This window comes from Gadus macrocephalus, chromosome 10 (genome assembly GCF_031168955.1).
Source record: "Gadus macrocephalus chromosome 10, ASM3116895v1".
In the NCBI taxonomy this organism is placed as follows: domain Eukaryota; kingdom Metazoa; phylum Chordata; class Actinopteri; order Gadiformes; family Gadidae; genus Gadus; species Gadus macrocephalus.
The window spans coordinates 8,045,613-8,063,921 of NC_082391.1; the positions used below are offsets into that span (position 1 = coordinate 8,045,613).

General features: G+C 45.8%; 1 protein-coding gene across 1 annotated transcript in view; it reads left to right on the top strand.

Moving 5' to 3' along the window:
• Positions 1-12: 12 nt before the first annotated feature.
• The window catches only part of LOC132466269 (uncharacterized), a 37,617-nt gene continuing 19,320 nt past the window's right edge, over positions 13-18,309 (top strand). The window contains exons 1-2 of the mRNA XM_060063399.1: positions 13-1,050; positions 1,144-1,271. Of these exons, the coding sequence (XP_059919382.1) occupies positions 13-1,050; positions 1,144-1,271 (1,166 nt within the window). The remainder of the gene's footprint in view (positions 1,051-1,143; positions 1,272-18,309) is intronic.

Here is an 18,309-nt window from a genome sequence, read left to right on the forward strand (position 1 = left end):
GCCAGTGCCTGGATGTCTGGTGCCTCCAGCGGAGACAGGCAGGCCCTGCTTCAGGCCATGCTGCAGAGGCTGAAGCTCCAGGCTGACCTCCAGGGAGGGTCTCTCCCAGCGAGCCCAGCCGCCCCCCACCAACAGACTCCTGGTCCCTACAGCAGAACAGCTCACAATGGGTCGGGGATCGCCCTGGTGGGCTCTCCTGGGATGGGGCGAGGTGGGAGGAGCTGGGACTCAAGGGAGGAGTTTAGGAATCCAGTGCTGGACAGCAATCTGGATACCTCTGGGACCGGTGCAAAGGTCAACGGAGAACAAGGTCTGGTTCATGGACCTCTATCGGATAACGGACAGGAAACAACTATCCTCAATTTGGCTACGCCATTTTCCTCCACTTCCTGTAAGGACAACACTGCTGATAGTTGGGTTGAAGGTCGTGGCTCGAGACCAACGGTCTCCTCTTCTGCGGTGAGTGGCGGTCTGTTTCCTGTCCACACCCAGAAGGAGGCTGAAGGCACTTCCTCTGCAAGAACAAATGGAGGAAAGGAAGGAAATGACATTTCTGCAATTGAAGAAAGTGTTATTGATGATGCTATGAGTGGTGCAGTAGGAGATGACGGTTCTCTCGCGGGGAATCCCACTTCTGCCTCTCAGTACCACAGGAGCAGCCACAGCAGTGACCCAGGGGGGTTAGCTGGGTCTGGAGCCCTACTGTCACCCATGGGGAGCCTGACCCGGGACACTTCTCCCTCCACACACCAGGGATCCTCGCCTTGGCTCTCTGCACGGCCCTTAAAAGGTCAGAGCCCAGGAAGGGGAGAACCCCCCGCGGCACATAAAGGGAAACCAGGGCTCCTGGCACTGAGCCACACCGGGGGGACTGGCCCCAACACGGCCGGCAGCCCTGTGGCACCACTGCAGAGGGACAGAGCATCTGGGAGTAGAACTAAAAGATGGACACAGAAGATCAAGGAGAAGTTTAGGGAGAGGGGTGGGAGTCTGAAGAAAAGAAAAGAAGAAGCAGGCAAAGAAGAAGTAAAGGTGGAGGAAGAGGGCAAAGTGAGTGGATTTAAGGGGACTAGGTGTTAAGTTTGGTTGTGTTGTGTGGAGGCGTTGCGTAACGGGAGATTCCCTTGTTTCTGTTCTGAGTAGATTTCGACTCATAATGAGTATCACAACACAAACGTCATCAGCAGTGCGCCAAGCAGCACTGTGGAACCAACGAGCCAACCCACTGACCCAGTCTCTACAGACGTAGAGGACAGCACTGTGGACATGAGGTAATGCCAGATCAAACTTATTACAATTTGTACCAAAACACAACTCACGCGCACCTTAGTTATGGCTTAATCCAGAAAATACATGGTCCATAAAACAATGTACTATAATATATATATATTACATAGCTGGAAATGCACCCAATGAGTTCATCTACAAATACTAACTCATATGAGGTAAACAACATCACTATGACTCAAAATCAAACCTGTACTAATGTGTAGGTAGGCAGGGGTGACGCTCTGAGGACTCAGATTGTGTCAGCACTCGTAGCATAGCTATGACGTACAAATACCATCAGAGGAATGTGACGGGAGATACTTCGTAGATGTTTTATAGCATTGATGAGTTAGAGTCTCTCTCTCTCTCTCTCTCTCCCCTGTCACTCACACTTGTTAGGCCAGACTTGGTTGCTGACGTCTCAGTCATCTCTCTCTCTCTCTCTCTCTCTCTCTCTCTCTCTCTCTCTCTCTCTCTCTCTCTCTCTCTCTCTCTCTCTCTCTCTCTCTCTCTCTCTCTCTCTCTCTCTCTCTCTCTCTCTCTCTCTCTCTCTCTCTCTCTCTCTCTCTCTCTCTCTCTCTCTCTCTCTCTCTCTCTCTCTCTCGTTAGGCTTGGTTGCTGACGTCTCAGTCATCGATACTACACACATTTTAATATTCTACTGACCTGTTCTCTTAGTGGATAAGTGGACCTGTTTGCAAAGGTTGTACAAAAAGTAACAAACATATAAACCTTGGTTTATATGTGTTTATTTATACTGCCTTTGTTGATAAACAGTTAATCTATTGGGTAGTCATACACATCTTTCAATTATAATTAGCAAACTATTTACATGGATTTACATTAAATGTAAAGGACAAATATCAAAATGTGAATGGGACAGGGTTCAGAATCTAAAGGGGAAAACTATCCAAACTCCAAAGGTAAAAAACAGTTGGTTCGGCCTTTGATTCATCAAGAATGTAGAACCATCGAATAATTATCATAATCAATAATAATCCAATTTAATTGGGGGAATTTATTCATAAATTCAAATTTGATGTTGTTCATAGTCAGCGTTTGTTAAAGTGGGATCAGTGGATGGATCTGGTGGGAATTGACCCGTATGTTTGGAGCTGACTGAGGTTTCAGGACCAGACATTAAGGAGTGAGTCCGGTGTACCGACCCCCCTGTTCCTCTGATGGAGGAACAGGGGAAGGAACCTCACTGAGAACCACAGCTCACTGTTGGTCGCTGATACACGTTGCCATGACAACAGTGACATTTTGTTTAAAGGTTGGCGAAAAGTTGTTCCCTTTTGTCAGTTACGTTAGATTAGTTGAGAACTGAAACCTTTATTAATATTATTTAAAGCAAAATCCTGAACAATATTGGTTGGGACAAACAACTGTTTTGAACTTTGTGTGGCTATGAATCCTAACACGAGAGCACAATAATCCACTTTACTGTGTCTAAACAAATCACAACCATCACAACAATGTTTGGGTTTTCACACAAAGGAAAACAAATTGGTCCTACATTGGTCTTCATCGCTTTATGGAGAATTAGCTGACATTGCTCCTGAATATCGGTTTTTCTGTCTCGTATTTATACGTTATGCATATATGAATGTATGTGCGTGTTCAGCTCAGTGAGCGGTCTGTGATGCTGGGGCTTGGTAGGATGTCGATTGTCACAGGGGGTACATGACTGGAAAAAGTTTGGGAACCACTGAAGTCATCGATCAAAGTTTGATAAAGACGTAATCTTATTGACAAAATGATAAAATGTTGTTTAAAAAGTATAAGCTATATTTGGCAGTAATATGGAATGAGCAATATTGTTTGACATCTACCGGGTCCAACAGAGTGAGTGTTATATATATATTTTTATATATATATATATATATATATATATATATATATATATATATATATATATAATTCTCAACATATCATTTCTAAAAGCACACGAACAAAGAGGGCAAAGCATTTCTGAATTAACCTGTGCAGGGGCGATTCTAGGTTCTGACTTTTGGGGGGGTTCAGCCCCCAGGAAGCCACAGGGGTATATGAAGTATATAAAGGTGTGTGTGTGTGGGGGGGAGACGATTTCCTGCATTCTGCTGCATTATAGGGTGACCTGGTGGAGATCCTAAATTTATTCTGGTGGGGGGTATATCTATCAATCCAACACATTGCATATTTTTGAACAGTCTGCTGGTTCATTGTCAGAAAAGCACAGACCTTTTGTAACAGTTTAACCTCAGTTAAACTCATACCATTGAGTATTTCATCCCAGAGGAAAGGATTAAGCACATTTTGGCTAGACTCTAGCTCTTAAAGAATAAATAAATATAACTTAACCTTTTATCTAAGTTATAGACAACACTGTTAATAATAATAATAATAATAATAATACATTTAATTTAGAGGCGCCTTTCAAGACACCCAAGGTCACCTTACAGAGCATATAGTCATCATTCAAAACTATGTAAAACAGACTAGGAATAAAAGGAAAACAGAGGTTAAACATGAAGAATAATAATAATTAACACTCAAAGACGCCTAAAGTGAAGGGGGGACCTCACTAACCACCACCAATATGTAGCACCCACTTGGGTGATGCACGGCAGCCAATCGGTGCCAGAACGCTCACTACACACCAGCTTGAGGTGGAGAGTTAGGGATGAGGTGGAGAGTGAGGGAAAAGAACATTTAAACACTATCAACCATATTTAAACACTATCGATCACATTTAAACAATATCGACCACATGTAAACACTATGGACCACATTTAAACACTATCGACCATATTTAAACACTATGGACCACATGTAAACCCTATTGACCACATTTAAACACTATCGCCCACATTTAAACACTATCGCCCACATTTAAACACTATGGACCACATTTAAACACTATGGACCACATGTAAACCCTATCGACCACATGTAAACCCTATCGACCTGTTGTAAATGTATTATTATTATTATTATTATATTATCCAAGAATTTTCTTATGTCCTGTCCAGGATTCTGTGACTTTTATTTTCTTAGTTACTATGCTGTTGCATGTCTTAGCCAATAGATGGCAGTGTGAGCTAAATAATAAAGTTCTGAACCACTAAAGTGATTTAAGGAAAAAAAAACTGTTTGGATGAAGGAATAATCAAATATATGTGAACTCTGTTCTAACAATTTGAGGTTTATTAAATTTCCTTTGGGTAATTCTCGCTCAAAGATGACCATATTTTCCCCTCTTTTTTTTAACGCAGTTACTGAAACACATTGGTTTTCAAAGTAAACTATACGTGTTAAAAATGGAAAATACAAAAAATGTGAAGACAAAGTAAAATGGGAACCTCAAAACAAATTCAAAACATTGAAATCGGAATATTGCATCAACATTCATTTTTATAAAACATTTATATATATTTTTTTTTATAAAAACTAAATTTTTTAAAAATTAACAAGTACAACTTATACTACACTAATACTATGAGAAACAGACCGCTATTCCGGGAGCACTAAACTATGTCGACTCACTTTCAGGGACCCATACATTTTTATAAATTGTATCAACATACATTTTTATAAAACTTGTGATGCGAAAAAATCAACAAGTGAAACATGGACAAGCCTGATACTATGAGAAACAGACCACTATTCCGGGAACACTAAACTATGTCGCCCCCCTTTCAGGGAGGCAAATCTATCAATCGTTCAGGATCTATTTTCTCAAGAACATCACTCTCAACAGACATGCTTATCATGCTACGCACCATTACAAGCCTCTGCCTACTAAAATATGAAGTAATTCAAAAACAGGCATAGATAGAATCGCCTTGTAGTCAACTGTCATTTAATAGACATCTGACAGATTATTACCTGGTCATGTTATAACACAGCTGGAAATCGTGGATTTTCTGATAAAGACTAGCTAGCCCCTTTGACAGATGAAACAGCAGAAACTATGTTAGGTGCGCTCATGCTGCATTTTGGTTTTGCAGGAGACTTCAACCCACCATTCAGAGGTAAGAGATTCCTGCAGGAAGATTGCGCTAGATTTCAAATCCCCTTTGAGCCTATCCATTAGTGTACAGCATCCATCCTCTCATTGCTTGTGTAAACATAAAGGTAGAATATTAGATTTGAGGACGAAACAATAGGGTGGGCTAAGGCAAGTATAAAAAAGGTCTAGCTTTGCCACTGAACCTGTGGATTTAGTGAACCAGAGCATGCTTACGTCTCTTCGATTTGAACCAAAGTTGTACCCACATGAACCTATGGTGATCCAGAGTTGAGCTACAGTCTCCATGTGTCCCAGGGGCTTCTACACTCACAGAGCAGTTGCTTGATTCTTTGGGGACTTAAGGTAATTTATTTTGAGACGCTTTACTTCCTCCATGTTCAATGAATTGAGGTGTTGCCGTTGAACACACCTATGATGAGCTGTTCATGTACTTTTGAAGTTGTCTCGTCACTATTGCTAATGAGGCATTACTGCATGAATAAAGAGGTAATCATCAGCTTATGATAAATTAACTGTCAAATGCTTTTTTGGCAGATCGCTGCTGTTATGACCGGCTCAAGGCCACAACACATAAGAAGTACAACACAAACAAAGGCTGGGATCCTGTCAGGAAGTTGAGAGAGAGAGCCGGAGGGAGGATCCACTTATATAGGCTGCACCCACAGCTTCATGCAGGCGTCCGCAATCACCACTCAGGAGGCTGCAACTTAAAGAGACATGGCAGACACGTACAACGGGACAGACAAATAAATATTGACACGTAACACCCCCTCCCTTAAGATGACAGCCATGCTGTCAGCATTAACATTCTAGGGCACACGTGAGAGGGCATCGGCCACAACATTATCACACCCCTTCTTCTGCCGAATCTCGATATTGATGTTCTGGGCCATTAGAGCCCACCACATGAGCCGTTGGTTATTGTTATACATGCAGTTTAAGAAGACTAGAGGGTTGTGATTGGTGAAAACCAACACCGGCTGTGGCGTTGAGCCAACATAAGCTTCAAAATGTTGGAGGGCCCAAAGCATGGCTAAAGCCTCATTCTCGATAGTGCTATATCTACCTTGGGCTGCAGAGAACTTTTTGGAAAAATAGCAAACAGGATGATCGATACCAGAAGAATCTTCCTGCAGCAGGACAGCACCAGCACCAGTCCCACGTGCATCAACCTCTAACTTAAACGGCACTTCAAAGTTAGGAGCCAAAAACACTGGAGAAGAGCTGAGAAGAGCTTTTACAGACTAAAAAGCCAGCTCACACTTGGTGTCCCACAACAAATCCTTGGTGGGGCTAAGGAGGTCAGTCAAAGGAGACACAATGGCAGAAAGATTAAGGCAGAACCCTCTATAATAACCAGCTTGTCCAAGAAAGCGACGCAGTTCCCGCTTAGTGGTAGGAGCAGGGAACTCAGTGATAGCTGTTATTTTGGCTTCCACTGGCCGCACTTGACCCTGACCAACAAAGATAAGTGATGGTGGCCTTGGCAAACTCACATTTTGCCAGATTCAGTGTAAGGGAAGCATCTTGCAAACACTGAAACACAACAGACAAGGTTTCCACATGGGACTGCCCGTCAGCAGAATAGACTACCACATAATCAAGGTAGACCTCACAATTCGCTACACCAGACAACACCCTTTGCATAAGGCGCTGAAAGGTGGCAGGGGCATTACGCATACCAAATGCCATGACTGTATATAGCATAAAACTGTCTGGTGTCACAAATGCAGAGATCTCAGACGCACAAGGTGTTAAAAGTACTTGCCAGTAGCCCTTTAGCAGGTCCAGCTTGGTGACATAGCGAGCAGCTCCAACTCTATCAATGCAATCCTCGACACGAGGGAGAGGAAAATAATCTGGTTTAGTTGCAGCATTGATTTTCCTGAAATCAGTGCAAAAGCGTGGTGTTCCATCAGACTTTGGCACTAATAAATATGGGGAGCTCCAGGCACTGAAGCTGGGAACAGCCAGGCCATGCTGTTGCAAATACCCAACCTCTTTTTGCATTTGAGCCCTTTTTGTGGGATTCACACGATAGGCATGCTGCTTAATAGGAAGACAGTCACCAACATCAATGTCATGCTGCAAAACAGTGGTTTGGGTTGGTACATCTGAGAACAGTGTATGATGATGTTCAATTAACTTAAGAATGTCACCCTTGAGAATTAACTGTCCCAGAAAGATGGGACAGTTAATTCTCAATTCCAACTCACCCCACACTTCAGAATTCGGCAGCCGAGCACACAGAACAGGAGCATCTTGCATCACTAGAGCATCCTGAGGAGAATAGCATGGCAACACTGCTGTTAAAGCTACAGGCAACACCTTAACTGGAGGAGAGAGAGCCGTTACAGACATTATGTTTCACAGCCAACACTTCTAACACCTGAGAAAACACTTTCGACATAAAATTGGTCCCCTGGTCTGTTTGAATACCCTTTGGCAACCCAAAAGTGGTACAGAATTTCATCAATTCCTTCACTACCACCTTGGCTTTGAGGGAACGCAGTGGAATTACCTCAGGGTATCGTTAAAGTCAGGAGAGACTGGTGACCAGATTTTGACTTGGGTAGCGGGCCAACACAGTCAATGATGAGTCTCTCAAATGGCTCCCCATCACAGGGATAGGATGAAGTGGAGCCTGTGGAATCACTTGGTTTGGTTTCCCAACCAACTGACATGTATGACATCTGACAGCTGTCATGGCGGCGCGCGCGCAACGCGCAAATTGGCGTCTCTCCACCTGACTATCCTACTTGTTTTCACTCGAAACACTCGAGCGATCCGAAAATACAACAGAAACTCACTATTGGATATACATCAAAGCTGCAAAAACCTAGTTTTGGATTACCCGTTCAACTTCGATCAGCTCCCTCCGAAGCTGATCAGATCACCGCGACCAGATGGACAATCTTGCCGACATGAAAGACTCGTAGACGGAGACGCGACCGCACGCAGAGACGGGGTAAGCGAGGTGGAGTGCGTGTGAAGCTAAGGCTAAACCCGCACCGAACTGTGCTGCCCAGTATCTTCCTTGCCAACGTGCGTTCTTTATTCAACAAGCTGGACGAAGTCAAGATATGGACCCTCACACAGAAAATCCTTATGGACTGTAACGTCATGTTTTTCACTGAAACTTGGCTTAACAATGACATCCCAACAAGCGCGGTGGAACTAGAAGGACGCTCTATCTTCAGAGCAGACAGGACTGTAGCGACTACGGGTAAGAGCAGAGGAGGCGGTTTATGTATTTATGTAAACAAAACTTGGTGCATGGACTGCGTCACTGTTAGTGCCCATTGCTCTGCTGATCTGGAGTATTTAATTGTGAGATGCAGGCCCTTCTACCTTCCACGTGAGTTCACCTGCATTGTCGCTATTGCTGTGTATGTTCCACCTGATGCCAACAGTAAAGCGGCAATGAAGGAACTTTCCATTGCCATTAATAAGCTTCAGACTAAACATCCAGATGGGGCTTTTATTGTCACTGGAGACTTTAACCATTGCAACCTGAGAACAGTCCACCCTCAATTTCACCAAAATATGACTTGCTTCACAAGAGGCAGTAAAACTCTAGACCACTGTTATACTAATGTTGCTGCTGCCTACAAAGTCACACCCCTCCCCCACCTTGGTCAGTCTGATCACATTTCTCTGTTTCTCACGCCAAAATACTCCCCTCTCATTAAACGTGTGAACCCAACAACAAAGACCGTTAAGGTCTGGAAGGAAGATGCAGATCCCACTCTACAAGAACAATTTCAACACAATGACTGGTTTTTTCGCTGATGCCACCAAGGACTCCCATACCAACATTCACACACTGTGTGCAGACGGAGTGACTACACACAAAACAGTGAAACTATTCCCTAACCAGAAACCCTGGATGAACAAGGAAGTTCGCCTTCTCCTCAAGGCCAGGGATGCAGCCTTCAGGTCGGGAGACCAGGAGGCCTACAGCTCTACCACAGCAAATCTGAGGAAAGGAATATCCAGGGCCAAACACAACTACAAGCAAAGGATTGAAGAGCACTTCAACTCCTCCGAGCCCCGGCGTATGTGGCAAGGCCTACATACACTCGCCAACAAATCCCCATGCAACTCTCCCCCACCCTCCTCCACTTCCCTCCCAGATGAGCTGAACCATCCGCTTTGATCGGGAGAACAAGGAGGCAGCCTTCAAGTCAGCTGTTTCACCGGACAAGGACACACTCCAATTCTCCACCTCAGAGGTCTGCGACATCCTGACCAGGGTGAATGCTTGGAAAGCAGCTGGCCCTGATGGAGTCCCCGGATGTGTGCTGCGAGCCTGCGCTGAGCAGTTGGCCGGTGTCTTCACTGACATATTCAACATGTCACTAGCTCAATCAACAGTCCCCCACAGTTTTAAATCTGCCACCATTGTTCCGGTGCCCAAACACTCTACAGCGAAGGAACTTAAAGATTTCCGCCCTGTTGCACTGACACCCATCATTGCAAAATGTTTTGAGGAGCTGGTCCTCTCACATCTGAAATCCTGCCTGCCCACTTCACCGGACCCGTACCAATTTGCCTACCGTAGCAACCGATCAACAGAGGATGCTATCTCCACAGTGCTCCATCTAGCACTCACCCACCTGGATAGCCCCAAAACATATGTTAGAATGCTGTTTATTGACTTTAGTTCCGCATTCAACACTGTGATCCCCTCCAAGCTGATCTCCAAGCTCAGCCAGCTTGGCATCAGCAACTCACTATGCAACTGGATTATGGACTTCCTTACTAACAGACCCCAGGCTGTTAAATTGGGGAGTCTCTACTCCTCCACTATCACCCTTAACACTGGCGTGCCGCAGGGTTGTGTGTTGAGCCCTCTGCTCTACTCTCTCTTCACCCACGACTGCGCCCCTGTTTATGGCTCCAACGCCATAATCATGTTCGCAGATGACACCACTGTGGTGGGCCTGATCAGAGATGAGGATGAAACAGCATATAGGGATGAGGTTCAACATCTAACTACGTGGTGTAAAAACAATAACCTGGAACTCAACACCAAGAAGACCAAGGAGATCATTGTGGACTTCAGGAGAACCAGGAGCAGGGCACACAACCCCCTCCATATCAGCGGCGCTGAGGTGGAGCGTGTGTCTAGCTTCAAGTTCCTTGGGGTCCACATCACAGAAATTCTTTCTTGGTCCCTCAACTCCTCCAGTCTGGTGAAGAAGGCGCATCAACGCCTTCACTTCCTATGGACCCTCAAGAAAGCAAAGCTTTGCCCTAGGATTCTATCAGACTTCTACCGCTGTACCACTGAGAGCATACTTACAAATTGCCTCTTTGTATGGTACGGCAACTGCAACGCTGCCGACCACAAGTCACTACAAAGAGTAGTCAACTCTGCCCAGAGGACTATTGGCTGTCCACTCCCCCCCATTCACAACATATACTATGACCGCTGCTTAAACAAAGCCAAATCTATTGTCAAGGATAACACCCACCCAAACCATGGACTTTTCACCCTTTTCACATCTGGCAAGCGATACAGGAGCCTGCGCTCCCGCACCAGCAGGCACAAGAATAGTTTCTTTCCAGAGGCTGTAACACTGCTGAACAAACCCCCACCCCCCGTATAGCACTGGACTTTTAAATGGTTACCTGCATAGCTGTTGCATCTCACTTTATGCAATGTTCAACCTGTTTACATTTTACTGCCTTGCACTGTATAACTGTTTACACTCATTACTGCACTGAACTGCACTGTCCAGCACTGCACTTTTTAAACGGCTAACTTTTTGGTATTTAAATGCTTCTTTTGCAATTCTGGTTGGATGTCAACTCATTAGTTTTGTATCTATACTCTGCTAGTGACAATAAAGTTGAATCAAAATCAAAATGAATCAAAATCAAATGAGTGGCAGTGTCTTGAAACATCTCTTTTTAAACCAGGCCAGAAGAAATGTTTCAACATACGATAGTAAGTTTTAGCTATCCCTAGATGACCAGACCAAACATTATCATGAGCTAAGCTCAATATCTGTGCACGGTAACCTGCAGGGACAACAATCTGATATGCAGTATTACACCCACTGTCATCAGCTGAAGGAGCCCACTTACGCATGAGAATACCATCTTCCCAGTAGTAAACCACTTGAGAGGCACCAATCTCATCTTTAGGCAATGCCGCTGCTACACTCTTAGCCAAGGAAGGATCGGCCTTCTGAGCCTCTATCAGCTGCTCCCTGCCAACCTTTAACTGAGTCTCAGACTCATCAGCCAAGGTGACAGGATGGAACAATGTAACCTCAGTATTCTCACCTACATGGAATCAGTGGACTGCTTAGCTACAGTTCACTCAGAAGTGGCAGAGGGACCAGCAGACACAGTCTCGACAGTTTCTTCACAAGGAACAATAAACGTATCTGAAAGGTCTACCACATCCTCAACCTTCCTTGACTGAGCGCGAGTTACAACACAAGCAGGAAACACTTTTGGTATCTGAGATAACTGATCACCTTGGTTAACACCCCTAGAGCCAACTGGGTTGCTAACAACAATGGGCGTAGGGAACACCTCCCCACCAGCCAAATCATTACCCAGAATCATGTCCACACCTTCTAAAGGAAGTTCAGGGCAAATTGCCACCGTCACAAGGCCTGTAACCAAGCCAGACTGTAAATAAACATCATGCAATGGGGCTTCAAACCAAGCCAGTCCACACCCCCGCACTAAAGCATTTTCATTGGTAGAGGTTTCTTCAGAGAGGGGCAGTACTCCCTCCACCAACAAAGACTGAGCGGCTGCTGTATCTCTTAGGATACGAATCGGGACCAATGTCTCCGACTCCGAGGTGGCCACTAACCCCTCCATCCGGAAAGGTGCAAAAAGATCAGGCTCAATGCTGTCTTCACTGGGTTCACTCATACCTTTCCCCAACCCAGGCCTATTTTCCCCAACCCAGGCTGACTGAGACCATATTTTTTTTTACTCTGCATCCAACGAAGGCGGTCGCATCTCTCTCTGCTCCCTCTGCCGCTCCCGGCCCTTATCTCTCCCCTGCTCTCTGTCTCTGTCTCTGTTCTGTGCTGCCTCTTCTCTGCATTCTACCCGAAACCTAAATTATGGATTTGATCGGCTGGTCTCTCAACGCTATTGATCAAATTTTCTCGACGAGAAAACAGGGCCAAGGAGAGCCCGCCTGCCCTGACGGAACGTTCGCAGCGGGATACATGATGGACTCCTGGAAGGAGTGGAGGCCCTTGTGTCTCGCCATACTTTCCGTCGAGGATGTTGAAGACGTCTACATAATTGGGATGATGATAGCAGGATTCCTGCTGTTCGGAGGTTGCGGGTTCCTGTTCTATCTCAAAGTTAGTAAGGTGATGGCAGCATATCCGGCTTTTGAAAAGCTGCCCGTCATTATTGGATTGCAATCCAACATTGCTGGATTGTGCCGGATGGTCGACACACAGACTCATGCGTCGGGCGAACTAAATCGCAAATTGGATACCATTGTGGTGAAGTTGGACCGGGTTTAAACGGACCACAAATTTTTCGGCTATTTTGGCTTTTTGGTTTTTGGATTCTGGAAATGGAAGACTACAGAGAGTACCAGAGAGACTCTAAGGTTGGCAAAAATTGCAGAGTCGGCCTGACCCAAAGCAATCGTTATCTTCATTCGGCCCCCCCACTTTGGCCTTGGAAGGCTGATATCTCTCCTCTCCCTGGTTGTTATGCAGACGGATGCCCTGCCACCCTTCCCCCCACAAAGTCCACCCCCCACCTCTTGTGAACTTTATCTCTGGTCGGAACTCTTCGAGGTCGTCTCCACGGCGACGGTCGTGTCCTCGTCACCAGCTATCAGACGGGAGAGACACTGTTGGGTCCATTGGAGATGGAGTCCCTGAGCTCACACACACACGCACACAAGACTGATTACACACACACCCCCTGGACTCACCGCCTACTGGACTCCCTCCCCCCTCCCCTTCCCCCGTTGCAGCACAGTATGCCGTGAGTGATGTGATGCGCCTGTCGGCTGCGTCCGCCTCCCGGTGTCTGAGCTGTGACACCTCCCCTCCCCAACTCCCTTCCCCCCTCCCATATGTTTGTGATGTTTTGATGTGATGCTTATGTGTTGAGGTTTTTTTTTGCTAATCCCTACACTGTGCCCCCCTTATAGGAGCATAGTTTGGGGTAGTGACAATTTTTTTTTCCCCTCGTTCCCTCTTGTCTTAGCTTTGAAACTTTCTTATATAATGCGGGCCGCATGGTTCTTCGTGAACAAGCGCCTGACAGTCTCTCCGTCCTGTCTCCCCACACTGTCTTCTATGTTTCTGGGACGGAATGTTACTGGGAATTTCCTCACTCTCCACCTCATCCCTAACTCTCCACCTCAAGCTGGTGTGTAGTGAGCGTTCTGGCGCCGATTGGTTGCCGTGCATCACCCAAGTGGGTGCTACATATTGATGGTGGTTAGTGAGGTCCCCCCCTTTCTTTTGAGTGTTATTCTGTTTTGTATATGCTCTGTAAGGTGACCTTGGGTGTCTTGAAAGGCGCCTCTAAATTAAATGTATTATTATTATTATTATCTTTGGCACCAGGCAGACAGGATACAGAAGCTAGCAATGCCACTGGCTTAGCTTTCCGTTTCCTACTAAGAGCATAACAGTCAGCTATTACATGACCAGGCTTTTTACAAAAGAAACAAACTCTCTCAGAATTTCCAGAGCCTGAACTAGCAGGTTTGGTAGAAAAACCTGAGGAACCAGGACCGTCACTGCCAGCTGTAAAGCGAAGAGGACGAGGAGACGCATGGTTCCTAGCTTCACAAGGTTTATCATTAAAGACGGCTTTGTGAGCGAGGACATATTCATCAGCAAGCACAGCGGCATCCCCAATTCTGGCTACACGCTGCTCACTAAGATAGGTGGCAACTGCTTCAGGAACACCGTTTTTGAATTCTTCCAAAAGTACCAACTCACGAAGATGCTCTTTAGTTTCAGCTTTTTGAGATGCACACCACCTATTAAACAGAATTTCCTTCTCCCTGGCAAATTCTACAAAGGTCAGCTTGTCAACCCTACGACTACCTCTAAATCGCTGCCTATAGGCCTCTGGGACCAGCTCATAGGCCCGCAAGATGGCTGCTTTAACAATTTCGTAGTCAGCGCATTGGTTAAGTGTTAATGAAGAGTAGACCTCCTGTGCTTTACCTGTTAAGACACACTGCAGCAACAATGTCCATACATTTTTAGGCCATTCAAACGTGGTGGCTACACGCTCAAAATGGGAAAAGTATCTTTCCACCTCTTTTCCAAGAAATGAGGAACTAATGTTCTTCCCAACATCAAACCGAGGAGAAGCAGAAGATGTACGAGAACTAGCACTCTGAGACTGCATCTCAAATGACCTCATCTCCAATTCTTTCATTCTTTCCTCATGTACCAGCTGCAACCTCGCCATTTCGAACTTCCTCCCCTCTTCTTTATCTTTTGCCTCAATTTCTAACTGCTTTATCTTGAATTGCAACTCCAACTCTTGCAAATGAACATCCTGAGTTTGCAACTTTACAGCCTCTGACTTACTACCAGCCACCTTAACAGGATCACTTAAGTCAAAAACCTCAGACTCACTCAAGAGCACTCCCTGCTGACTAAGAGCAGTAACTACTCTGGCTCTCAGCTCATCTTTCTTAAAGGTCCCATGACATGCTATTTTATGTATTCTTTAATATAGGTATTAGTGGGCAACTAACACAGTATTCAAAGACGTTCCCTAAATTCAGCCGTGGTGCAGAGTTACAGCCACTCCGAGCCAGTCGCACATTGAGCTTCCCCCAAATGCGCTGTTTCGGTGGGCGTGTCAAGGAGGAGGGTGGGGGTGTGGCCCTGAGCAGCTTGCAGCCACCATGCGCTCTGTTTACAGTGGATGTATCGCAATGGCGAGCCGCACACAGCCTTTAGCCGTGTTCTGTAAATATTCTAGAACACACGGGAGTCCTGGAGCTCTATATCTAAATATTATCATATAGCCTACACAGATATCTATATCATATAATATATATTATCACGGCCAAAAGCTGTGTGAGCCGATATTATGAATCTCAAACGACCGTGTTGGGTTCTCCGACGTTCCTGGTTCTTCAACGTCCACATCAATGTGAATACACACACTGTAACGCAAGTGTTTCTTGTCGGTTCTTTGACGTGTCTTGTATTTCCACAACGAGACTGTTGTGGGGGTTATCTGAGCCATGGTTGAGAAGAAATTGGGGGAAAGGAACTTTGATTTGACTCGCTGAAGTACATGAACTGCGACATGCCGCCGGTTGCCGCGAGGCACCATCGCCCGGCAGCGGGCAGCCGGCAGCGGGCAGCCGGCAGCAGGCAGCGCGCGGTTCAGTCGACTTCAGGTTGATGTGAAAGTGGAAGAACCAGAGACGTCGCAGAACCCGACAAAGTCGTTTGTGATTCATAATATCGTCTGGAGGCGCACACAATATGTTATATGATATAGATATCTATGTATATGATATTATTTAGATATAGAGCTCCAGGACTGTAACGCAAGTGTTGTACACTTCCTTGTTATTTGGCTTTGACTCCCTCAAGAACATGAACCACGACATGGAGGAGAAAGGGATTGTTGGCGGCGAATGTCTCCCGCTTGAGCCCCGCTGAGGGACCACCGCCGGAGGCGGAGGTGCATAAGCGCTGCCCGGCAAAGATCCCTGTCGTGGTTCATGTTCTTGAGGGAGTCAAAGCCAAAGTTCCTTTCCCCCAATTCCTTCTCAACCATGGCTTAGATAACCCCCACGACAGTCTCGTTGTGGAAAAAGACACGTCAAAGAACCGACAAGAAACACTTGCGTTACAGTGTGTGTATTCACACACACACATGTGGCGCTCGCACGGTCGAGTCTCATTGGCGGGCCAACGTCTCTGGGCGGGCCAGGCAGAGTAAGGGGAGGAGCTGAGATTCCTCATGACGTCATGAGCACAGATTTCCAAATCAGCGCGCTTGAGCCTCCGTTTTTTCAAAGGCGAGCAGAACAGCTAGTGCTCGTTTTACACCAAACGCAAGTTTTAGCCACTGGGGGACCATAGGCAGGCTAGGGGAACTCATATTTATGTTAGAAAACCTCATAAATTGAGATTTTCATGTCATGGGACCTTTAAGGGAAATTGATGCAGTTTCAATGCAGCAGTGTTCTACAACGGACATGAGCTGTGCAATGAAAAAGCTGTTCTGCTGTAGGAGCTTCCCTAAACTTTTCTAGGTCAAACTCCATAATGAAATGCCACTACTATTTCTTGCCACACAGTATAGAAATAGTTAACTACTACCACTCTACTGCCATGAGCTTACACCACTCAAACACTAGAGTCTACTACTCTTCTCTACTGAGAAGAGAGTGCATCACAAAACCATGTGACCAAACTAACAAAACCCACATATGCATATGCGCTACTCACTCACCCAACAAGGTTGCGTGTGGAAAACAAAGGCCAGCACGTGCCACCACATGCTATCAATAGAGGTTGGTATTCTTAACCAAGCTACTCTAGAGCAGTGGTTCTCAACCTTTTTTGAGCAAACGCCCCACTGACCTTACCCTGATCCTCTGCCCCCCCCCCCTCCCCCCCCCCCCAATAAAAAATTGAAAATTAACTAACAACCCCACTCACACTCGTGTTATATTGCTTAAAGTTGTCAGTGCATCGTTTTTTCATTGATTTTGCGTTTGTCACTAATAGCAATGAATCGGTTTTGGTGCAAAGAATATAAAAATATTAATGAATATTCATGACATGCAATTAAACTTCCAGAGCGACAGGGGGGGAAGAGAGAGAGAGAGGCCAAGAAATGGAGTTGAGGATGAAATGGTTGGGATTGAACATTCATTCACCGTGACCGCGGTGCGGGCACTCCCGCGACTCCCGGTCGCGGGACCTTGGGCACCGCAACCACTCCCGCGTCTCCCGCGACTCCCGCCATACCCCGTGAACGAATGAATGAATGGCCCGGGAACTACGGGCAACGCGGACTCCACGAAAACAGATCGCACGCAGAGGCCTGATAAGGCCTATATATTTTGTATTTGAAATGCAACGGTCTTTTCGTGGAGACTACGCTCAGAGCAGCTGGAACTTAACAAGAGGAAGGAGGAAAACGGACTATGAAACAAAATTTGATATTTTTTTCTTGCTATCGGCCATGTTTGATTGTGTTGTGTTGGTTATTGAACTGTTAACCCGCAAACTTGGGTTATGTTTATCAGCGTTACTATAGAGATCATGACGATAGCTGATGTAACTGGAGTCCGGGCGTGTGCAGGACCGAACCGCGCTGTATTATCACTGTTCCACTGCGCATAGACAGTAAAAAGTAGCTGAGACGGTAGAAGGGTTAGAAACCAATAAATGAAAATAGGCTATTTATTTCAGGTAGTCTATTTTTTCACCCAAAAAAAAAAAAAAGAGTTTAAAATCCCCCCCCCAAAAATGGAATCACGTTCACAGCGCCCCCTAGGTTGTGCGAACGCCCCCCGCCCCAGTTGAGAAACCATGCTCTAGAGCGTACCTGGTTCCCTATCTATCTAAGACTGTTAAAGGGGACATATTCTACCACCAGGTGTGAGTGTGATTAGCCTTACAAGTCGTTTAGAAAATCTGCCACATATGACATCATTAGTGGGTGTGTCCACCTAGATCTGTGCTGGATAGATGAGCAACGTTTACTTCAGTCCACTTGGTTGGCTGGTAGACTGATCTATCCAGCACAGATCTAGGTGGACACGCCCACTAATGATGTCATATGGGGCAGATTTTCGAAACGGCTTGTAAGGACTAATCACACTCACACCTGGGGGTATAATATGTCCCCTTTAATCTAACTAACTAGGGCTCAACTAGTCTTCGTCGGCTTTCCTGGGCACGCCAAGGGCCCCCGTCATGCCAAATTTGTACCGGCTGCCAAATTTGTACCGGGCACGTCAACAGTTGTCCGTTGCCAGGCAACGGACAACTGATTACGTAAGG